The sequence below is a fragment of the Palaemon carinicauda genome, chromosome 41, assembly GCF_036898095.1.
Source record: "Palaemon carinicauda isolate YSFRI2023 chromosome 41, ASM3689809v2, whole genome shotgun sequence".
Lineage (NCBI taxonomy): Eukaryota > Metazoa > Arthropoda > Malacostraca > Decapoda > Palaemonidae > Palaemon > Palaemon carinicauda.
Window position 1 is genome coordinate 19,682,903 of NC_090765.1, and position 25,383 is coordinate 19,708,285.

General features: G+C 40.9%; 2 protein-coding genes across 4 annotated transcripts in view; one reads left to right on the top strand and one right to left on the bottom strand.

Annotated features, from left to right (window-relative positions):
* LOC137632263 (ATP-citrate synthase-like) overlaps positions 1–25,383 on the top strand; it is a 369,682-nt gene that overhangs the window by 195,489 nt on the left and 148,810 nt on the right. The window lies entirely within an intron of this gene.
* The window catches only part of LOC137632212 (ATP-citrate synthase-like), a 94,311-nt gene continuing 70,151 nt past the window's right edge, over positions 1,224–25,383 (bottom strand). The window contains exons 17-21 of the mRNA XM_068364098.1: positions 25,173–25,369; positions 24,767–24,910; positions 16,723–16,919; positions 6,936–7,012; positions 1,224–2,736 (exon numbers count right to left, since the gene is read on the bottom strand). Of these exons, the coding sequence (XP_068220199.1) occupies positions 2,642–2,736; positions 6,936–7,012; positions 16,723–16,919; positions 24,767–24,910; positions 25,173–25,369 (710 nt within the window). The 3' untranslated portion in view covers positions 1,224–2,641. The remainder of the gene's footprint in view (positions 2,737–6,935; positions 7,013–16,722; positions 16,920–24,766; positions 24,911–25,172; positions 25,370–25,383) is intronic.

Here is a 25,383-nt window from a genome sequence, read left to right on the forward strand (position 1 = left end):
CAGCTGTAATGCATTTCTCTCTATCAAACATAGAGAGGTGATAATTGGAATTGGTTTCTATCTATGTGTTGTCATTATAATTCAATCTCAACTTGATGCTGATTGCCACTGCTCCTCCATGCAAGATAGTGTGGTATTCAGTACAGGAAACTTGGGTAATTTCATTGATATAATTTCTTAATTATTACAATATTTCAATACTGTAATTACCAGATGCAGGTAAATTTACTCACCATCCCGTTATACTGTAGTGTAGCAATTTTTAATCACTGGTTTTTGGTGATTTAAGAATAATGAGGTTAAGAATACTGAACTAGGTAAGATGCGAGTATATTCACTTAATTTTTACGTCTCCTCCTCTTACATTTGGGAACAAAGAGTTTTAAACTAAATAGAAACTTTTCCTGTCATCTTTTACCTTTCAAGGGAAAGCAATAACAGGTAAATACAGCAATACAATTACTGATTTTATTTTTTTTTATTTATTGAGTAGCTCTTGCTTCAAAGGATAACTGTGACTCGTAGGTAGGTAGTGAAATTACTTAACATATAAAATTTTTGATGTTTTCAAGTTTACTAAAGCCAGTACTCTACTGGGTGTTTCTTTGTCTAGTTTCTGCCGATTGACTACCTTCTTTTAACACCAGTAAACTAAGTTTTTTAATTGGTTGGTTTGATTGCCATATAAGAAATTGTAGTTTGTTGACTTTTATGCATAACTATTATATTTAAGTACTACGTGCTCGACATGAGGTTTCAATTAATATTCTTTTTTGGGGAAAATAAATCTAATTTCATTACTGCACTATTGTATACTGCCATGACTGCTGAAGGGTCTTACACCAGTGCTGCAAATCTCATAGTATATTCATTAATTCTATGGGCCGTCCTACAACCTTCTCATCAGCGTTTATGCATAGACTTCAACACTTTTGAGAATCAACTCATCAACATGGACCTAACCTTCTAATATAACAGACTATCATAATCATTGTGAAATATTAAAGTAGATACCAGTGTTGCCCCTTTTTGCTAATTTCATTCATTAAATGTCACTGACAAGTATAGGGGTTTGTCTATTGAGGAACATTTTTCATATATCTATCTTTGGAAGATGGGTTTAACATAAGCACATATTACTTAACTCTAAATTTATAGATAAAACAGTTGGGTTAAAGATACATTAAAGGAACACTTTAGGGTAAGTAAAATAAAACAAAATATCCCTAAAAAACTAAATCACTTTATTTCCACTTGAACTGTCACACATATACAAATACAAGTATGAAAATTAGGATAACTAGGACAAATAATTGTCTCTTTCAAAAAAACAATGTGTGTAACCAGCAAATTTTTACACAACCGTTATAGTTTAACTGATTATGGAATGTATTAAAAATGGATTAAAATGAGCAGTACCATGCGAGCTTATCTTGTTTTAACAACTCTTGAAATGAGGAAGTCACCTAATGAGTATTTGTGTTCATAATCACTACAGAAATTAAGCTACTTTCCAGGTAAACCATAATACAGTACACTTGATATTCGATGACTAGCTTTGATAAACATACTGATATTGAAATTTTCCTAAAGCACTGACTGGAGGGACTGAGTGCAAATATCTAACTAATAAGTGCATTACACTTACACCCACAAACCCAAGTAGGATAAGATCAAATTTTGTCTTCACAATATCATGAAGTTGGTGGAGACCTGCCTTTTACTGTGCGCTCACAATGCATACAGCAAGGTACAATAAATTTACCAGGAACATCCTAAGCATCTGTTTCAAATGCTGTCAGGGCAACTGAAAATACCAGATAATACTTTATGGTGTAAAATACAAGTAAGGCAGCGAGAAGTTTACATCAAGGACAACCATTTGTGCTGTCCCAAAAACCTGGTATTTATGAGAAAATAATGCATATTTGGATGACAATTTTCATGATACCCTTAAAACACTGCACCACAAAAATATAGCTAATTATCCTGCAAGGATGAAAATAGGTTTGCCACAAAAATACAGTTTACTATTCAGCTTTGACTAACTTCAACTATCTAACATATTGAATTAACTTTGCATCACAGACTATATTGATATTGTCTACACCTCAGAGTTTGCCCATACACCAATCTCACAGCAATTCACAGTTCACTCTAATTTTCAAGCCCAGCTTAAAATACTCTTCAAAATTATGAAGTATGCTACTATACCGTGCTAAAAATTGGTTTTGGATAACCTATAATTACAAAATAGATTATAGAATAAAAAGGTGACTATGAAATCAAAATTAAAATTAGTTACTCTTTAACTGAAAGTAAATAACCTAACAGAGAGCCAAGATGTAGAAGGCATCACTGAAATATAAAACAGGATACACTACCTTTCCCATGTGAAACTAATGAAAATGTACATTTAAAACTTGTTTGTGCTAAACATCCTTAATCTAAAACAAAAAATAGAAATAAAACAAGTGACATAAAACTGATAATAAATGAATTAATTGCTATACTGTACTGACTTTACCTACAGGATATTTTTTCATACACCATTTCTTGTGGCACATATAACGACTATACAGTACAACAATCATATCTATTGATACATGATGGCTCTGTTATGATAAAAGGTGCAATACTTCTAGGTTGAATAATGCTCAGGCATAACATAGGAAATGTCATCCCAGGGGTGACGATAGAGACCTTGTTTGAGGCGCTTCTGATCCAAGTAATGGCCTGTGAAGTAAAAAGAATATTAATTAAAGAAAGGATATAAAAATCAGACAAAAAAGGATACAAATTTGCCTGGCAAGTCTTCACTAAGTATATAAAATGTCCATGAGTGATAAATGCAAAGAAGAATGCAGTGCACAAATTCATTAATTTTATATACAGTAGGTAGTACATTGGCCAGGGCACCAGCCACCCATTGAGATACTACCACTAGAGTTATTGGGTCCTTTGACTGGGCAGACAGTAATACATTGGATCCCTCTCTCTCGTTACGGCTCATTGACCTTTGCCTATACATACAACGAATAATCTGGCCTATTCTATCCACATGCTTCTCTGCCTTCATACAGCTTACAACACTGAGATTACCAAAAAATTCTTCTTCACTCAAGGGGTTAACTAATGCAGAGTAATTGTTCAGTGGCTACTTTCCTCTTGATAGGTAGAAGCTACTCTTTAGCTATGGTGAGCAGCTCTTCTAGAGGGACACTCCAAAATCAAACCATTGTTCTCTAGTAACATAGCCTCTGTACTATGGTCTCCCACTCTCTTTGGTTAGTCTTTCTTGCTTGAGGGTACACTCGGGTACACTATTCTACTTTAATTCTCTTTCTCTTTTTTTTGGGGGGGGGGAAGTTTTTATAGTTTATATATGAAAGGTTTATTTTGATGTTACTATTCTTGAAATATTTCATTCTAATTTGTTCATTACTTCTCTTGTAGTTTATTTAGTTCCTTTCCTCATTGGGCTATTTTTCAATGTTGGCGCCCTTGGCGTTATAGTATTCTGCTTTTCCAAATAGGGTTGTAGCTTAGCTATTAATAATTAATGATAATAATAATAATAAAAATAATAATAATAATAATGATTAGAACTAGAGCTAAATCTCTCAATTTATTCAGAAATTTTTCTTTGAAAAGAGTTTTAGTAGTGGCAGCTCAATGGCGGTTAGTATCAAGTAAGGAACTCAGGGATCTTATCTGCCCAACAGCATTAGATTCAGCAGTGAGGGGTTTTGGGAGAGTTGTCGTGGTGGACAAGGCCCTTTTTCAAGTTGTAGATTTTGGGTTGAAGAACAATTTAGACCCTGAAGAGGAGCCAATTTTACTTTAGTAGCTCTCATAGGAGATTTCAGTCTTTGCTAGAAGGTCTCCTTTTTGGTGCTACCCCTGGCTTTAGACAGTTTGCTTGGCTGTTACTAATGCATGATAATTTTATTGCTTTTATTTTACAGTGTTTGATTATAAAGCTTAGATCATTGATTTTCACTTCCAATTCACTAGGTAGTTTTTGTGCAATTTGGTTTACCTTTCATAAATTAAAAAAGGTATAATGTAATAATATATCAGTCATATTCTACTTAATGTAAAGTGTAACAACTACAGTAGTGCCAGTCATGTCCTCTTTGGAAGTGGGATCTGCAGGGGGGATCCGAGTCTACCCTCGCGGCAGCAACAAAATTACTCTATAAACCTTTACAGAACTTTGTCAAAATTAATTTGAGATCTGAAGAAGGTCGAGGTAGAGGAGTTTTTATATAGTGGCCCTCTATGTAAACAAGCTAAAGCTAATGCAGAGGCAGTGGTTACTTCACTTCCAGAAAAATAGAGGAAAGTTTTTTGGCCCTACCTAAAAAATAAGAAGCCCTTCTTTCACAAAGCTTCAGTCTGTAGTAGGTACCATATCAGTGCCAAAAGCTATCAGGAAAGAGACCAGCCCCATACAATACAATCATCCCAATCCTCATCCTACACCTAAGTAGGCAATGAAGTCATCCTGCTCAGGCAGTCCCAAATCCTAGGTCCATGGGGATTTTTTTCCGAGGAAAAGGGTATCTGGAGGAACACAAGGGGAAATAAGGGGCTGGTCAGTCTCGTAGAGGGAGAGGGCCTCATCAATGAAAGTCCTCAGGTTGGGGTCATCTCCATCAATTTCAAGAAAGCTGGACTTTTTTCGATGAGGACAGAACTTATATAGTCTCATAAAGGTCTGAGTTGGTTGTGGATTTCAAAACCACCTCCATGACACTACTTCTATCAGATCAGAAACCTGGAACTTGATTCCATTGTAACCAAAATGTTGAAAAAAAGGAGTCATACAAAAAGGTAGGTTCTTAAAATTCCAGAGCAGACTATTCTGGATTTTCAAATAGATCTGTTAGCAACAAAATAGAACCACAGACTTCCACTATACATAGCTCTGACTGTGGATTCTCAGGTAGTGACAAGAGATGCTTTGAATCTGGACTAGAACAGATAGTCATCGATTTATCTGTTTCCTCTAATGAGTTTGATTTCAAAGGCTTCAAATATCCTTCAGGTCTTTTCACAGACAGCTGTACTAGAAGCTCCACATTGGTAGAACTGCCTGTGGTATCAACTGCTCAAGCTTTTGAAACCCAAGTTACACCCTCTTCAGTCAGCACACGTCTCAGAAAGTAGGGAGTAGAATTACCTTCTCTTCCTCCTCTATTACCAATAACCTTTATGCTTGGATTTTCTCTCTCATATATTCTCAGTTCACAACATGACATGTTTTATCAGCTGTAAGAGGTCATCTTCCAATAGACAATGCTAGTCAATGTGGAAGGCATGGATAGCCTTCCTGATAACCAGATAACCCGGGACTTCTTGGCTTCCTTTCTGGTTCACCTCTTTCATAAAGAAACTTAAGCCATCAACAATTTTGTCATGCAAATCGGCATTGACAGAACCTCTCAAGCGAGCTTTTTGAGTGGATTTAGAAGTGGAAATATTTCACAAGAAGATCACAGTCTTTTTCCCTATAACAACCATCTCCACCACTCCCTTCAGTGTCTTGGTTTCTGGATAGAGTGCTTAAGATTTTGGTAAATTTAGATACTTCTCCATTTCTTTTAAAAAATTACAGAAAACTATTTTCTCATAGTTTGTCTCAGGAGCAAGAGTCAGTGAGCTTGCAGCTTTTCAAAGGAATCAGTAGTTTATCATCATTCCTGGTAGTCTTCTAATCCTGACTCCGTCTCTTCTGTTTTTAGCCAAAACAAAAAGCCTCTACAGAAGTGGGATCCTCTTTATGTTACAAATTTAGGATAATGAGATGGTAAACTCTGCCTGGTGTCTACCATGCAATTATATCTGCTTTAAAATACCCAAACTAATAAGTCCCTTTCAACAGGGGCTATCTGTATTCGAATGACCTGCCTTATTGAGAAAGCTGTTCCTCTCTCCATCCATGAAACTCAAGAGCTTCATGGGTTGGTCTGGGCATAGGGTATTTATAAGACACTTCCTGAAACAAATACATATGGTATGACATGCATTTGTGGTACTTGGATTGTTCGTGATTCCTACAAAGGGAAACTGGATAGAAGGGCTACATCATCGAGGCCCTTCAATAAAAGCATAATGACATGCATCTAGCTTTTCTCCAGAGTTTTCCCTTATGTGACGAGTGTCCGACTTGTTAGTTTTTCTTCACACCTATACCCATATGACTATGTTGTTTTCTTGGTTGTTGATGGTTGTACTTCATGGTACACAAGTCTACTCAGTTACTGCTCTGGTATTAGTCCCTGAAGACCGCACAGCACATTTACCTTAAAAAGTGGTTTTGATGAAAGAAAAACCTATTTTTGTGAGGTGCTGTGGGGTCTCCAGGACCCTCCCTTATCCCTAGTCTTGTGCAGTGGAGTGACAATTGATTCTCACTCGGAAATGGAAGATGGTACCTGGCTGCAAGTTAGTGTACAAATAGCATTGTTTCCAGTAGTAGTGATGGTTCTCAGTGAGAATGTAACATCGATAGCCAGATGATTTCAGTATTGGAGGTGCTGTGTCAAGATCAATAGCACCTGAGTTGAGGATCTCCCTTTTTCACACTAAGTCCGTGCTTTACTCATTGACACATTAGCACTAGAGCAGGGAAGACAATAGTTCTTTGGTATATCATGTTGTACTGGATTCCCTATTGTAGCCTTTTACAGGAAAGTCCTTGTAGACCACACATTACCTCCCCAAAAATGGATGTTTCCTTCATCAAAATCACTTTATTGTAAATAACTTGATTAACAATATAATGTGGTGATTCACAATACAATGTGGAATTAAAAGGAAAACATTGTAAAATGTGAGTGACAGATTTATGAAATTCAAATACTTTACAAAAACTTTATAAATATATAGAATCATAACAAATATTAGGATAAATTTTTTATACTTACCAATGAAGCCCATTGATCGACCAAGAACGAAGAGACCATTTATAGTGCCAATATTGATATACTCTTCAGCCTCCTCCCTGTAAAGTATTTATTGACAATCACATACTATGTTCAGTACTCTTGAATAAGAAATTCAAAATTAGTATGACTGAACTGGATAGTACAGTACAGTATACGTAAACTAATATTGCAAGAAATGTACTGTTGTATTGAAGTATATAGTGTACATTATAGAAAAGTGTTTGTTTGTCAAGTAACATAATTATGGATATATAGAGAAAAAAATTAATAGGATTACAATGAAATGGAATCCTACAAAGCAATTTCCAGGATAACGTAAAAAAAATGAGTAAATATTCAGGATAACTAATACGGACCATAAATAAATATTCTAATTTAATTCAATTCAATTTAATTTAATAGGAATAAGAAATTTGGCATACCAAGATTTCTAATAATTTTCCCCTTTTAATGTACAGTACAGTACCTGCTACTATGACTTCTAAATTTGCTTAAAACTTTGTAGATTTGCCATTGATTTTAAAAGTGCTGGGGCTTTATATTAAGCTGTCAGCTATCTTAATAGTAAATGAAGTTTTGTACTTTATCTAGAAATATGTTATTTTCATTAGTAAAATAAATTTTTGAATATACTTACCCGATAATCATGTAGCTGTCAACTCCGTTGCCCGACAGAATTCTACGGAAGGGATACGCCAGCGATCGCTATACAAGAGGGGGGTGTACTCACAAGCGCCACCTGTGGCCAGGTACTGCAGTACTTCTTGTTGCCACCACTTCAATTTTTCCTCGGTCCACTGGTTCTATGGGGAGGAAGGGTGGGTCAATTAAATCATGATTATCGGGTAAGTATATTCAAAAATTTATTTTACTAATGAAAATAACATTTTTCAATATTAAACTTACCCGATAATCATGTAGCTGATTCACACCCAGGGAGGTGGGTGAAAACCAGTGTACATGTATATCAAGAAGCTAAGTATCCCGTATTTCATATTATCAGTTATTCAAAATAACAATGAAATTACAAGTACCTGGTAAGGAAGTCGACTTGAGCCATTACTCTACCTTAAATAAGTTCGTCTTCCTTACTGAGCGCAGCGTTCCTCTTAGGAGGCTGAACAACTCTAAGGTGCTGAAGTATCAAGGGCTGCAACCCATACTAAAGGACCTCATCACAACCTTTAACCTCGGCGCTTCTCAAGAAAGAATTGACCACCCGCCAAATCAACAAGGATGTGGAAGGCTTCTTAGCCGACCGTACAACCCATAAAAAGTATTCAAGAGAAAGGTTAAAAGGTTATGGGATTATGGGAATGTAGTGGCTGAGCCCTCGCCTACTACTGCATTCGTTGCTACGAATGGTCCCAGGGTGTAGCAGTACTCGTAAAGAGACTGGACATCTTTGAGATAGAATGATGCGAACACTGACTTGCTTCTCCAATAGGTTGCATCCATAACATTCTGCAGAGAATGGCTCTGTTTGAAGGCCACTGAAGTAGCCACAGCTCTCACTTCATGTGTCCTTACCTTCAGCAAAGCAAGGTCTTCTTCCTTCAGATGAGAATGTGCTTCTCTAATCAGAAGCCTGAATAGTAAGAAACTGAGTTCTTAGAACTTGGAAAAGAAGGTTTCTTGATAGCACACCATAAGGCTTCTGATTGTCCTCGTAAAGGTTAAGACCTTTTTAGATAGTACCTAAGAGCTCTAACTGGGCAAAGTACTCTCTCCAGTTCATTCCCCACCAAGTTGGACAGGCTTGGGATCTCGAACGACTTAGGCCAAGGACGTGAAGGAAGCTCGTTTAGCAAAAACCGAGCTGCAAGGAACATGTAGCCGTTTCAGATGTGAAAACAATGATCCTGCTGAAGGTGTGGATCTCACTTACTCTTTTAGCTGTTGTCAAGCACACGAGGAAAAGAGTTTTTAATGTGAGGTCCTTAAAAGAGGCTGATTGGAGAGGTTCAAATCTTGATGACATAAGGAACCTTAGGACCACGTCTAGATTCCAGCCTGGAGTGGACAACCGACGTTCCTTTGAGGTCTCAAAAGACCTAGGGAGGTCCTGTAGATCTTTGTTGGTGGAAAGATCCAAGCCTCTGTGGCGGAAAACCGCTGCCAACATACTTCTGTAACCCTTGATCGTAGGAGCTGAAAGGGATCTTACTTTCCTTAGATATAACAGGAAGTCAGCAATCTGGGTTACAGTGGTACTGGTTGAGGAAACTGCATTGGTCTTGTACCAGCTACGGAAGACTTCCCCTTGAGACTGATAGATTCTGAGAGTGGATGTTCTCCTTGCTTTGGCAATCGCTCTGGCTGCCTCCTTCGAAAAGCCCCTAGCTCTTGAGAGTCTTTCGAAAGTCTGAAGGCAGTCAGACGAAGAGCGTGGAGGTTTGGGTGTACCTTCTTTACGTGAGGTAGACGTAGAAGGTTCACTCCTAGAGGAGGAGTCCTGGGAATGTCGACCAGCCATTGCAGTACCTCTAAGAACCATTCTCTCGCGGGCCAGAGCGGAGCCAACCAACGTCAGCCGTGTCCCTTTGCGAGAGGAGAACTTCTGAAGTACCCTGTTGACAATCTTGAACGGCGGGAATGCATACAGGTCGAGATGGAACCAATCCAGCAGAAAAGCTTCCACGTGAACTGCTGCTGGGTCTGGAATCGGAGAACAATACAACAGGAGTCTCTAGGTTATCGAGGTAGCGAACAGATCTATGGTTGGCTGACCCCACAGGGCCCAAAGTCTGCTGCAAACATTCTTGTGAAGGGTCCACTCTGTGGGGATGACCTGACCCTTCCGGCTGAGGTGATCTGCCATGACATTCATACCGCCCTGAATGAACCTCGTTACCAGCGTGAGCTTTCGATCTTTAGACCAGATGAGGAGGTCCCTTGCGATCTAGAACAACTTCACGAAAGAGTCCCTCCCTGCTTGAAGATGTAAGCCAGGGCTGTGGTGTTGTCAGAGTCCACCTCCACCACTTTGTTAAGCTGGAGGGACTTGAAGTTTATCAAGGCCAGAAGAACCGCCAACAACTCCTTGCAATTGATGTGAAGTGTCCTTTGTTCCTGATTCCATGTTCCCGAGCATTCCTGTCCGTCCAAAGTCGCACCCCAGCCCGTGTCTGATGCGTCCGAGAGGAGAAGGCGGTCGGGTTTCTGAACAGCCAAAGATAGACTTCCTTGAGAAGAAAGCTGTTCTTACACCACGCGAGAGAAGACCTCCTCTCTTCGGAAACAGGAACTGAGACCGTCTCTAGCGTCATGTCCTTTATCCAGTGAGCAGCTAGATGATACTGAAGGGGGGGGAGGTGGAGTCTCCCTAACACGATGAACAGGGCCAGCGATGAAAGTGTCCCTGTTAGACTCATCCACTACCTGACTGAGCATCGGTTCCTTCTCAGCATGCTCTGGATGCATTCTAGGGCTTGGAAGATCCTTGGGGCCGACGGAAAAGCCCGAAAAGCTCGACTCTGAAGATCCATACCCAGGGAGACAATGGTTTGGGATGGGACGAGCTGAGACTCCTCAAAATTGACCAGGAGGCCCAGTTCATTGGTCAGATCCATAGTCCATCTGAGAATCTCCAGACAGCGACGACTTGTGGGAGCTCTTAAAAGCCAGTCGTCTGACGGAGCCGGACACAAGATCATGGTACTGCTGCACAGTCTGTGAACTGTCAACCATGGGGAAGCGAGGAAGTACAGTGACAACCCGAAGCTGTCTAGACTGTCTGGGTCGTACAGACAACTCCTTATCGGGTTGCTGAGGTTGCCGCACTGCGTCACAACAAGTCACTTCTGCTGGTTGTTGAACGTCTTCCCAGTGACACACTGACTCCGTAAACAAAAAAATCCTCTAACAAGGACTAAGCTTGGACTGCATGTCTTGCAACACAGCTCAAGGTCTATGGGAGCAGGTGTGGTAACAGACGGGGTTAGCGACTGAAGTGGAACCATTACCTACCCTGGGAGCATGTTATGCTTAAATAAAAGTCCATAGGAGGCTACGCAGCTAAAGGCTCCTCTCCAAATGACAGAGTCCTCAAGGGAATATCAGAAGGAGGGAGAAAAGCACTTTCTCATCTACAGGGACCATAACCGAGAAAAGCTAAGTTCTCTCAGTGAGGGTTTCACTGGTGCAAAAGCAGCAGACTAGAAGGCAACGTTATGAAACTGCTTGACAGTCTAGTGAGTTGGCAACAACCAAAGATGTGTGACTGAGAAGCATGCGGTAAGGTATGCAGAGCATGTTGTATGCAGAGCATGCTGTATGCAGAGCATGCTGTATGCAGAGCATGCTGTATGCAGAGCATGCTGTATGTAGAGCATGCTGTAAGGTAAGCAGAGCGTGTTGCATGGCGTGTAACATTTCTCAGAAATTCCATGACCAGTGCTAGAGTGAGTAATATCGTATTACCGTCCATTGAAAGTGCACGTGCCGAGGGAATTGATTTAGACTGTTTGTTGATGAATTTGATAGCCGGCATGATAATCGTAGAATTAAGCTACACTAAATGTACTATAATCTACTTCACCTCAGGAAAGGGAAACTCGCCCTGTTGGCAACACTGCATTACTTCATGCATGCTTGCATGGGGTTTAATATCAACATAATATTACCTTACATTCATAACTCATGATTCATTTGTTTAGAAGATATTTTTGCCATATTTTGCGATTTGTTAAAGATATATTGCAAGGAATACATATATATTTTTATATAAGTAATACAAATAACCTCCATTATGTATATGATTACAAATGCAAGTTATGAAAGTAATGAGGTGTTATTATTGTCATTTGTTATTCCCAAGTTGAATGGGAAGAAGCTCAAGTTGAGGAAAAAATGGCAGATGCATGCGTTGAGGTGGCTGACTCATAGCATGAGGTTGCTGCCTCAAGAGTTGCGCTTGCTGTAAGGGTTGCGGATGCGCAGTAGCAGGTTCCTGAGGAACGAGTTAAGGTTCCTGAGGTGTGAGCTGCGAGAGTTGAGGTAGCGGCTGCGCAGAACGCAGTTCTTGTCTCGCGAGTTGAGGTTCCTGAGGTGCTAGCCTAAGGAGTTGAGACTCTTGCCTTGAGGAGGGTTTAGGTCGCTGCAGCGAGTGCTGAGGTGGCTGCCTCATTGATGGAAGAGGTTGTCGTACCTCAAGAGATTGTTGCCTCGCTGGTGGAACCGCAAGCGGAAGCGGAGGAAGTAAGGCATAAGACTCCTGCTCCCATTGCTGAGGTTGCCTTAAGGAAGGTTAAGGTTGCTGCACAAAGCTGGTAACTGGCAACTCAGAACGCGGTAAGGTAGCCTGAGGAACCTCAACTTCGTACGCCTGGCAGACTGGACTGCGGTGAGGCGGAGCTCTCGCAGGAGGAGGCGGAGGTTGCTGCACACCGCTGGTAACTGGCAACTCAGAACGCGGTAAGGTAGCCTGAGGAACCTCAACTTCGTACGCCTGGCAGACTGGACTGCGGAGAGGCGGAGCGTTCGCAGGAGGAGGTGTAACCTTCTCAGCCTGAAACTCACGCATTAAGACCGCAAGCTGCGACTGCATGGACTGCAGCAAAGTCGTCTTGGGATCAACAGACGATAAGGTCTGTTGAGGCAAAGCCTTAATAGAAGATGAGGTCTGTTGAGGCATCGCCTTACCTCTCTTAGGAGGTGTGCAGTCACCTGATGACTGAGGAGAGTCAGAGCTAACCCAATGACTGCATCCGGGTTGTTGAACTCTAACTTCATACGTCTGGCATAGGTCTGGACCTTACGTTTAAGAGGTCTTGAGACCTGAGACCAGCGTTTTCTCCCCGAAATTTCTTCTGCAGACGAGCAAAATAAGGGCTCAATCGTCTGCGGGTGGGAGTGACGGTCTCTGTAAGACACGCCCGCAACAACCGAGGATACTTCTGTGCGCCGATCAAGGCCTGCCGAACCCTTTTGCCCTTCGACATTGCTTCTCCCCTGGGCTTGGGAGCTTGCAAGAGGTCCCGGACTGGGAGGACGACTGGCACGCACAGAAGTACCCTCACGCACAACACTGACACACTTTGCGCTAATCACTTATCACTTTTGATTTTCTGTTTGCACTTATTCCACTGAACTCGAAACTTTAAGTGGTTTGTACCTGAAACACGCAATTCTATCCTTTCTCAAAAGTTAGTAATTGCGAAAACAGAATTACAATGTAACAGAAAAATCTAATGAAAGATAAATAATTCAGTGGCTGGAAAGAGACTAAACACTAGATCAAATAAACTACGTTTAAAATCTCTCACCGCATAAAGCTTGAGAACAAGAAAAAACTCTAGAAACGTTTACCTTCTTCCCCTAAAGAGACTAGGGAGAAGAGCAAAAACGATAACAACGTTACTCGCTTGAACGAAACGTTTATCCTCCTCTTTCTCCCTCCGTCTCTATCTCTCTCTCTCTCTCTCTCTCTCTCTTGACTTAGAACCTGAGAGAAGAGCCCAATCATATATATCGTTAAAACATATTATTGTTAAAGGAAAAAACTGAAATATTTCCCAAAATGAAAAGTTCCTTTATTAGAATTAAAACCATTAAGTTAAGAAAGAATGAACCAAACGCTAGACACGGTTACTCTTACTGCAACGTGACACCGTGAAAATTCTCTCTCTATCGTAACGATAGAGCGCAAGTTGAACGTTCTGAACGTCAACAACTGCAGAGACAAAACAAAACGTTAGTTCAACTTTGAAAACAGTACGAGACTATCAAAGAAATTCTTTCAAAAACATTAAAATAGCATAATATGTTAACAGGTAAAACCGAAATGACGGGCTCAATGTTAATTAACTTCGGTACCAAGAAAAGACCGCCTACTATTAGGAAAGGTCGAATATAAACAAATATAAAAATTAATTTTAATAAGTTTATAATAAAAGGAAGTTAATCGAAGAGGCCTATAAAAGGCGGAGAGATATAAAATAAATCTATAACTTTTGTTAAGCAAAATTAAGAAAGAGAGTCTATACTCTCTTAGACACCAACACTTCCGTCTAAGGGAAGGGTCGGCCATTTAAAGGTGAAAGAGAGTTCATACTCTCTTCGTCACCATAATTAATCAAATTAATTCCAAAAGTTAGCTAAGCTAATAATAAAACTTCCTGAATAGCGAAAGCTGAAATCTTAGAGCAATACTTCACCAAAAACCGTGAACAAGACTCCAAAATTATAAGCGTATCCATGAACGTCTTGCCGGAGCACGACAGAGGAAAAATTGAAGTGGTGTCAACAAGAAGTACTGCAGTACCTGGCCACAGGTGGCGCTTGTGAGTACACCCCCCTCTTGTATAGCGATCGCTGGCGTATCCCTTCCGTAGAATTCTGTCGGGCAACGGAGTTGACAGCTACATGATTATCGGGTAAGTTTAATATTGAAAAATCTACTATAATCAATTCCTCTTTTAATCATTATGTAGTAATTTTGTGTTCACTTGTAATGTAAATTCACAAAAGTATATTCAATAAGCTTTGCTTTTGCTGTCAGGCACCAGACTTCAATACATTGTGATAGGGAAAATATAATTAGTTACCCAGGGGCTTGGAATACACTGGGGTTGTTTAGTTTGTGTAAAGTAATGACCCTGTTATGGAAGAAGCCTTGGAGGTACTGAAGAAGTGCAAATTTCAAGTAATTGAAGGTACCTAAGAATCCTAGGGGAAAATATGTCCAGTTACTCAGAGCTCAGAGCAATTTAAAAATTCATATTGGAGGATTTTACATTAGCTTATTCCCATTTTGGGATTAAACACAAAAGGAGTTTTCTTCACTCTTCTATATTATTTTTCTCTGAACCACAATACACTTTTTTAAAGATTACTGGGCAATTCTCTCCATATCTATTGCTTTTCTGACCAACAGTTCCTTGATCCTTTTTTCATTCATCCAAACCATCTAGATATTTGTAAACTATCTATCTTACAGCCTCTGGACACTATGCATCTGCCATTTCCTCATTTATAGTATGATCTGCCCACCATACCATGGCCATGAAAGTTGGATTTCTACAGCCACACCATTAAAAGATCATCTCTATTTTCCTTGCCAGGATCTGTTTTACACCCCCCTATAATCCCACACATTTTATGAACCAATTATAAGTTTTTGCTTTCTTTACTAATGGGATATTTTTATTCCCCAGCAGGCAAGCTCTCTCTCACTCTCTCTCTCTTTCTCTCTACATTTCATCAATAGTGCAGCTACCCTTTATCTTACTATCCTCTCAGCTCCTGCTTCCCATTACCAGTTCAGCCAGTTCCCCAAGGTAACAGAAAGGCTGTAATTCCAAGACCTGCCCATCTATCACAATAAAAATTTTTACTTCTTCCTTTACCCATTTGCTATTCTAATACCTCTTGGACATCAAAAATATCTTAGTTATGTATATTTTATAAACCAGAAGACCTCTAGATACACTTTCTATTACATTCAGAATTTCATCCGGCATCCTTTCCTCAAAACAACTACAGGGCAAATTTTATGATTTTACTTTTTCCTCTTTCTTTCTATCCACCATAAGGCTGAATAGTTATATGAACCCTACCTGTAACTCAAACAATTTTTTCAATACCAATAAAATGTTAAATAGTTAGCTTATCTAGATAAACCTTCAGAGAAGTTTAGTAGGGTAGCCTTTGTATTCTAGTTTAATACAATAATTTCTTTAGAATGAAGAATTAATTAGAAAAATCATACAATATTTTGGAACTATATCTAGCAATTCAGTCCCGTAAGGTACACGGGAGTATTAAATCAAGTAAATTGCAAGAATAGGCTAAGGTTTTAGGGAAGCTGGTAATGTCTAAGCATAAGAATATTCCCTTAATTAAAGATTTACTGCTTTTGAGATTAGTTTAGGGAAGACTGCTGTAGTTATTTACTTAAATGTAGTTATGTAACAGATTGCTATACCCATTTACTTACAAAAGTATTTATTTTCAGGATATTTGCCATGGGGATGTATTTACATTCCTATCATTTGGAATTGGAAGGAGAATTGTGTGCAAAAACAGTATTATATAACGTAACATTGTGTTTCTGTATATCGTAGTTCAGTGTTGTCCCTGATTTTACTTTAAACTCATTTTTTGTTTCTTTTTTTTGTGAAAAGCAGCAAGGTATGGAAAATGCATGTAGTGGGGAAGGTTGAGCAGTTGCAAAAAGTTTGTTACTCCACTGCCCAATCTAAGACCACGTCTATATACATTCATGGTTTCATTGATGATTTTACACTTTTAGATGTGTTATATTCAGTGTAACGTAGTGATTTTTTAAATAAATGTATCATTTACTAGTTCATAGTTTTCTTTCCAACAACTTTATGTGTATACCTTCTCATTTGCAGTATTATATTCTTAAAGACTCAAAACAATAATGCTGACTAAAATAATCATTATGACAATTACTTCAAACACTCATGACCATGGTATGGTGGGCAGATCATACTATAAATGAGGAAACGGCAGATACGCAGTGTCCAGAGGTTGTAAGATAGATAGGTTTCAAATATCTAGATGGTTTAGACGAATGAAAAAAGGATTAAGGAACAGTTGCTCAGAAAAGCAATAGCTATGGAAAGAATTGGCCAGTAAACTTTAAAAGAAGTGGATTGTAGTTCAGAAAAAAAATAAAGAAGAGTGAAGAAAACTCATTTTGTGTTTAATCACACAATGGGAATAAGCTAAAAACAATAATGCTGGCTAAAATAATCATTATGACAATTATATCAAACAAAAAGCTCCTATTACTTACGGAGTGAAAGATCCTGAGTGCCTTAAAAGGTCTACAAAGGCCACACCAATTACACCATCAACATTAAGAATCAAATTTGGCTTTTTGCTTGTAGTAATCTTCTCCACTTGCAAGGCATAATCCAATAAGGGTGTTGATGGGAAATTGGTCTTCACATAATTCTTGATGATTTCAACTCTCTTGTCTGGGTTATTCAACTGTTAGAAATAAAAACATTATTAATATTGTCATTTATAAGTGCTGCACAGCATAGATTTCCATTCACCACCTAACTTCCTTGAATTTTGTAAACTAATCTTATGCTCTTAAATTATGAAACAGATGAAGGCAGAAATTTATTCAAATTAAATAGAGCTTATGAATATTTTACATTTAATGTGCATGAATCCCTTATTTTTTATCTGGGTTGCTGCTTCCAGCTTTGAAACAGATACTTGCATCAAGAATTATAATTTGTTTAGAATTTAATAATTGCGAATAATCATGACTTTATTCTTCTGGAAGTCATTCACACTTTAATCCATTATGGTTTCCTCTCATTCTCTTTAAATGTGGTATGCTAATCAACTACAGTAATACTTTCAACAGTTTTTACTCAATCAAGTGTACAATTCAGTACTCATATAAGACTAAGTAATTTTTTCATACTAACCCCTTACTGTATTTGTAATATGTTATTTTCATTAGTAAAATAAATTTTTGAATATACTTACCCGATAATCATGTAGCTGTCAACTCTGTTGCCGACAGAAATCTACGGTCGGGATACGCCAGCGATCGCTATACAGGTGGGGGTGAACACCACAGCGCCATCTGTGGTCAGGTACTCCAGTACTTCTTGTCAACACCACCTCAATTTTTTCCTCGGTCCACTGGTTCTCTATGGGGAGGAAGGGTGGGTCAATTAAATCATGATTATCGGGTAAGTATATTCAAAAATTTATTTTACTAATGAAAATAACATTTTTCAATATTAATCTTACCCGATAATCATGTAGCTGATTCACACCCAGGGTGGTGGGTGGAGACCAGCATAAATGTTAACAAAGAAGCTAAGTATCCCGTATTTTATTTTATTAGTTATTCAAAAATAACATAAAATAAATAAGTACCTGGTAAGGAAGACGACTTGAACCATTACTCTGCCTTTATTAAGTACGTCTTCCTTACTGAGCGTAGCGGTCCTCTTAGGATGCTGAACGACTCTTAGGTGCTGAAGTATAAAGGGCTGCAACCCATACTAAAGGACCTCATCACAACCTTTAACCTCGGCGCTTCTCAAGAAAGAATTGACCACCCGCTAAATCAACAAGGATGTGGAAGGCTTCTTAGCCGACCGTACAACCCATAAAAAGTATTCAAGAGAAAGGTTAAAAAGGTTATGGGATTATGGGAATGTAGTGGCTGAGCCCCCGCCTACTACTGCATTCGTTGCTACGAATGGTCCCAGGGTGTAGCAGTTCTCGTAAAGAGACTGGACATCTTTGAGATAGAATGATGCGAACACTGACTTGCTTCTCCAATAGGTTGCATCCATAACACTCTGCAGAGAACGGTTCTGTTTGAGGGCCACTGAAGTAGCCACAGCTCTCACTTCATGTGTCCTTACCTTCAGCAAAGCAAGGTCTTCTTCCTTCAGATGAGAATGTGCTTCCCTAATCAGGAGCCTGAATAGGTAAGAAACTGAGTTCTTAGACCTTGGAAGAGAAGGCTTCTTGAAAGCACACCATAAGGCTTCTGATTTTCCTCGTAAAGGTTATGACCTTTTTAGATAGTACCTAAGAGCTCTAACTGGGCAGAGTACTCTCTCCAGTTCGTCCCCCACCAAGTTGGATAGGCTTGGGATCTCGAACGACTTAGGCCAAGGACGTGAAGGAAGCTCGTTTTAGCAAAAAACCGAGCTGCAAGGAACATGTAGCCGTTTCAGATGTGAAAACTATGTTCCTGCTGAAGGCGTGGATCTCACTTACTCTTTTAGCTGTTGTCAAGCACACGAGGAAAAGAGTTTTTAATGTGAGGTCCTTAAAAGAGGCTGATTGGAGAGGTTCAAATCTTGATGACATAAGGAACCTTAGGACCACGTCTAGATTCCAGCCTGGAGTGGACAACCGACGTTCCTTTGAGGTCTCAAAAGACCTAAGGAGGTCCTGTAGATCTTTGTTGGTGGAAAGATCTAAGCCTCTGTGGCGGAAAACCGCTGCCAACATACTTCTGTAACCCTTAATCGTAGGAGCTGAAAGGGATCTTACGTACCTTAGATGTAACAGGAAGTCAGCAATCTGGGTTACAGTGGTACTGGATGAGGAAACTGCATTGGCCTTGTACCAGCTTCGGAAGACTTCCCCTTTAGACTGATAGACTCATAGTGGATGTCCTCCTTGCTCTGGCAATCGCTCTGGCTGCCTCCTTCGAAAAGCCCCTAGCTCTTGAGAGTCTTTCGAAAGTCTGAAGGCAGTCAGACGAAGAGCGTGGAGGTTTGGATGTACCTTCTTTACGTGAGGTAGACGTAGAAGGTCCACTCCTAGAGGAAGAGTCCTGGGAATGTCGACCAGCCATTGCAGTACCTCTATGAACCATTCTCTCGCGGGCCAGAGCGGAGCCAACCAACGTCAGCCGTGTCCCTTTGCGAGAGGCGAACTTCTGAAGTACCCTGTTGACAATCTTGAACGGCGGGAATGCATACAGGTCGAGATGGGACCAATCCAGCAGAAAAGCATCCACGTGAACTGCTGCTGGGTCTGGAATCGGAGAACAATACAACGGGAGTCTCTAGGTTATCGAGGTAGCGAACAGATCTATGGTTGGCTGACCCCACAGGGCCCAAAGTCTGCTGCAAACATTCTTGTGAAGGGTCCACTCTGTGGGGATGACCTGACCCTTCCGGCTAAGGCGATCTGCCATGACATTCATATCGCCCTGAATGAACCTCGTTACCAGCGTGAGCTTTCGATCTTTTAACCAGATGAGGAGGTCCCTTGCGATCTAGAACAACTTCCACGAATGAGTCCCTCCCTGCTTGGAGATGTAAGCCAAGGCTGTGGTGTTGTCAGAGTCCACCTCCACCACCTTGTTAAGCTAGAGGGACTTGAAGTTTATCAAGGCCAGATGAACCGCCAACAGCTCCTTGCAATAGATGTGAAGTGTCCTTAGCTCCTGATTCCATGTTCCCGAGCATTCCTGTCCGTCCAAAGTCGCACCCCAGCCCGTGTCTGATGCGTCAGAGAAGAGACGGCGGTCGGGTTTCTGAACAGCCAAAGGTAGACTTCCTTGAGAAGAAAGCTGTTCTTTCACCACGTGAGAGTAGACCTCCTCTCTTCGGAAACAGGAACTGAGATCGTCTCTAGCGTCATGTCCTTTATCCAGTGAGCCGCTAGATGATACTGAAGGGGGCGGAGGTGGCGTCTCCCTAACTCGATGAACAGGGCCAGCGATGAAAGTGTCCCTGTTAGACTCATCCACTACCTGACTGAGCATCGGTTCCTACTCAGCATGCTCTGGATGCAATCTAGGGCTTAGTAGATCCTTGGGGCCGACGGAAAAGCCCGAAAAGCTCGACTCTGAAGATCCATACCCAGGTAGACAATGGTCTGGGATGGGACGAGCTGGGACTCCTCAAAATTGACCAGGAGGCCCAGTTCCTAGGTCAGATCCATAGTCCATCTGAGAATCTCCAGACAGTGACGACTTGTGGGAGCTCTTAAAAGGTAGTCGTCTGACGGAGCCGGACACAAGATCATGGTACTGCTGCACAGTCTGTGAACTGTCAACCATGGGGAAGCGAGGAAGTACAGCGACAACCCGAAGCTGTCTAGACTGTCTGGGTCGTACAGACAACTCCTTATCGGGTTGCTGAGGTTGCCGCACTGTGTCACAACAAGTCACTTCTGCTGGTTGTTGAACGTCTTCCCAGTGACACACTGACTCCGTAAACAAAAAATCCTCTAACAAGGACTAAGCTTGGACTGCATGTCTTGCAACAAAGCTCAAGGTCTATGGGAGCAGGTGTGGTAACAGACGGGGTTAGCGACTGAAGTGGAACCATTACCCTCCCTGGAAGCATGTTATGCTTAAATAAAAGTCCATAGGAGGCTAAGCAGCTAAAGTCTCCTCTCCAAATGACAGAGTCCTCAAGGGAATATCAGAAGGAGGGAGAATAGCACTTTCTCATCTACAGGAACCATATCCGAGAAAAGCTAAGTTCTCTCAGTGAGGGTTTCACTGGTGCAAAAGCAGCAGACTAGAAGGCAACGTTATGAAACTGCTTGACAGTCTAGTGAGTTGGCAACAACCAAAGATGTGTGACTGAGGAGCATGCGGTAAGGTATGCAGAGCATGCTGTATGCAGAGCATGCTGTATGTAGAGCATGCTGTAAGGTAAGCAGAGCATGTTGCATGGCGTGCGGCTTATGCTGCATGGGATGAGGCTCATGCTGCATGGGATGAGGCTCATGCTGCATGGTATGAGGCTCATGCTGCATGGGATGAGGCTCATGCTGCAAGGGATGAGGCTCATGCCGCATGCGTTGAGGAGGATGCCGCATAGTATGAGGCTCCTGCCTCATGGGTTGAGGCGGTTGCCGCATAGCATGAGGCTCCTGCCTCATGGTTTGAGGAGGATGCCGCATAGCATGAGGCTCCTCATAGCATGAGACTCCTGCCTCATGGGTTGAGGAGGATGCCGCATAGCATGAGGCTCCTGCCTCATGGGTTGAGGAGGATGCCGCATAGCATGAGGGTGCCTCATGGGTAGAGGAGGTTGCCGCATAGCATGAGGCTCCTGCCTCATGGGTTGAGGAGGATGCCGCATAGCATGAGGCTCCTGCCTCATGGTTTGAGGAGGATGCCGCATAGCATGAGGCTCCTGTGAGGTTCCTGCCTCAAGAGTTGCGTCTGCCTCAAGGGTTGAGGAGGTAGCTGCGCAGAGAGAGGCTCATGCTGTGAAGAATGCGGTTGCTGCATGCGTTGAGGCGGCTGCCTCATAGCATGAGGTTCCTGCCTCAAGAGTTGCGTCTGCCTCAAGGGTTGAGGAGGTGGCTGCGCAGAGAGAGGCTCTTGCCTCAAGAGTTGAGGCTCTTGCCTCAAGAGTTGAGGTTCTTGCCTCAAGAGTTGAGGCTCTTGCCTCAAGAGTTGAGGTTCTTGCCTCAAGAGTTGAGGTTCTTGCCTCAAGAGTTGAGGCTCTTGCCTCAAGAGTTGAGGTTCTTGCCTCAAGAGTTGAGGTTCTTGCCTCAAGAGTTGAGGTTCTAGCCTCAAGAGTTGAGGCTCTTGCCTCAAGAGTTGAGGTTCTTGCTTCAAGAGTTGAGGCTCTTGCCTCAAGAGTTGAGGTTCTTGCCTCAAGAGTTGAGGCTCTTGCCTCAAGAGTTGAGGTTCTTGCCTCAAGAGTTGAGGCTCTTGCCTCAAGAGTTGAGGCGGTTGCCGCATAGCATGAGGCTCCTGCCTCAAGGAAAGTGGAGGTTGCTGCATAGCGCTGGTACCTGGCAACTCCCAATGCGGCAGCTCACGCATGGAGGCAGGAGGAGCCTCAACATCATACGTCTGGCAGGGTGGACTGCGCAGAGGTGGAGGAGCGCTCGCAGGAGGAGGTGTGCTAACCTTCTCTGCCTGAAACTCCTGCATCAACACCGCAAGCTGAGACTGCATTGTCTGCAGCATAGACCACTAGAGTTTAAGAAAGACAACAACAAACGGAGCTACTGTCCGTTGAGACTGAGGGTCTAAAACAGCTGGTGCGGCAACAGACGGAGTTACTGCCTGTTGCGATACCACCTTGCCTCTCTGGGAGGTGTGCAGTTGTAGTACTGCAGCAAGTCCGAACTGACCCAGTGCTAATGGCACCACCTAGGAGTTGGACTTGCGCAGAAGGGACCGACTTGCACTTAAAAGCTGCAAGATTTGGTCCATGGTTTCTGCGAGAAACCTCTTCCGCAGACGAGGAATAAAAGGGCTCTCTCGTCTTTGTGTGGGTGGGGTGATCACGTCGGCTACGTGAGTTGGTTACACCCGAAACCACGGAGGGAAACGTCTGTTCGTCGATCAAGGCCTGATGAACCCATAAGTCCTTCGACGTTACTTCTCCCCTGCTTGGGAGCTTGTAAGAGGTCCCAGACTAGGCGAACAACTGGCACGAACAGACGAACCCTCGAATGCAACACTGTAACACTTTGCGCTTATCACTTTATCACTTTTGATTTTCTGTTTGCACTTATTTCACTGAACTCGAAACTTTAAGTGGTTTGTACCTGAAACACGCAATTCTATCCTTCATTAAAAGTTAGTAATTGCGAAAACAGTATTACAATGTAACAGAAAAACATAATGAAAGATAAATAATTCAGTGGCTGGAAAAGAGACTAAACACTAGATCAAATAAACTACGTTTAAAATCTCTCACCGCATAAAGCCTGAGAACAAGAATAAAACTCTAGAAACGTTTACCTTCTTCCCCTAAAGAGACTAGGGAGAAGAGCAAAAACGATAACAACGTTACCCGCTTGAACGAAACGTTTATCCTCCTCTCTCTCCCTCCGTCTCTATCTCTCTCTCTCTCTCTCTTGACTTAGAACCTGAGAGATGAGCCCAATTATATATATCGTTAAAACATATTATTGTTAAAGGAAAAAAACTGAAAGATTTCCCAAATAAAAAGTTCCTTTATTAGAATTAAAACCATTTAAGCTAAGAAAGAATGAACAAAACGATAGAATCGTTCTACTCTTACTGCAACGTGACACCGTGAATACTCTCTATCTATCATAACGATAGAGCGCAAGTTGAACGTTCTGAACGTCAACAACTGCAGAGACAAAACAAAACGTTAGTTCAACTTTGAAAACAGTACGAGACTATCAAAGAAATTCTTTCAAAAACATTAAAATAGCATAATATGTTAACAGGTAAAAACAAAATGACGGGCTCAATGTTAATTAACTTCGGTTCCAAGAAAAGACCGCCTACTATTAGGAAAGGTCGAATATAAACAAATATAAAAATTAATTTTAATAAGTTTATAATAAAAGGAAGTTAATCGAAGAGGCCTATAAAAGGCGGAGAGATATAAAATAAATCTATAACTTTTGTTAAGCAAAATTAAGAAAGAGTCTATACTCTCTTCGACACCAACACTTCCGTCTAAGGGAAGGGTCGGCCATTAAAAGTGAAAGAGAGTTCATACTCTCTTCGTCACCAAAATTAAATCAAAAATTAAATCAAATTAATTCCAAAAACTTGCTAAGCTAATGATAAAGCTTCCTGAATAGCGAAGGCTAAACTCTAGAGCAAATACATCACCAAATCGTGAGCAATAACTCCAGAATCAACAGCGTATCCATGTAGGTCTAGCCGGAGGCACGACAGAGGAAAAATTGAGGTGGTGTTGACAAGAAGTACTGGAGTACCTGACCACAGATGGCGCTGTGGTGTTCACCCCCACCTGTATAGCGATCGCTGGCGTATCCCGACCGTAGATTTCTGTCGGCAACAGAGTTGACAGCTACATGATTATCGGGTAAGATTAATATTGAAAATTAGCTCATTCTGTGGTTACAAAATTATATGAAGACACTTCAGTCCTTATTTTAAGGAAAATGGGAACCACTGTAGTATTATGCAAAATGTAATATACTATGTGCATGCACCGGAGAATAATGAGGTTACTGGACAGTATAAATTACACATTTTCATATGGTTAGCTCTTTAGCCTTACTTTTTATAAACATATTACCTGATAATTTTCCCCAAACTAATCAATTCCCTTTTTTTCTTCTAATCTTGCCTCTCTATTGCTCTTGTAAATTAATGGCTTATATTAGTGATTGTAAAATAAAGGGTATATCTTATTAATGAGCATTAACATAATGGAACAAGGAAAGGTGTGATATTTGGTGTTAAAGTAAGCATATTCATTAATCCCTGAGAGAAGGACAATCCTTGATAAAGAAGCATTCTGCCAACCATATTTTCACACAGTATATTAGGAGAAAAAACTGAACTATAAGTTGATAACATAACTAGAAATAGCAGTAAGTCTCTATTGAACTACTGTACTTACTGATTTAATTCTGTGACCAATGCCCATGATAAGTTGACCCTTTTTACGCATATCATTGACAAATTCCATAGGCAGCATATTCTTGTCGAACGCCTCACTAAACTGTCTTGCAGCTCCATCCAAAGCACCACCAAAACGATCACCCTGAAGAACAGAAATTTCTAGAGTATTTTAACAGTTAAGATTAAATACTGAATTAAAAGAAAAGGTAAAATATCAGAGAGTTTACAACAGCCATTGTTTGGTTAAACTGATACTGTAACAATAATAAAATTTTTAAGTAGTTATTTCTTGCCTATGCACAATTGGAAATAACTTAAGAAAGCATTAATAATTAATCATACTGATCAAAGTATATATATATAATGTATATATAATTAAAACAAGAAGTAAAACAGACACTTACAATGGTCAGTAAACCAGACACCAAGGAAGATACAAGATCTTTACCAGCTCTTGTGCAAACTATAGTATTATGGGCACCTGAGACAGCTGGACCATGATCAGCTGTTATCATTAGGCACATTTCAAGGAATGTTGTGGCATACTGAGGTAATCGACGTTGGAACCACAACAGAGACAAAGTACCTCCAATTCCCAAACCTATAAAATGTTAC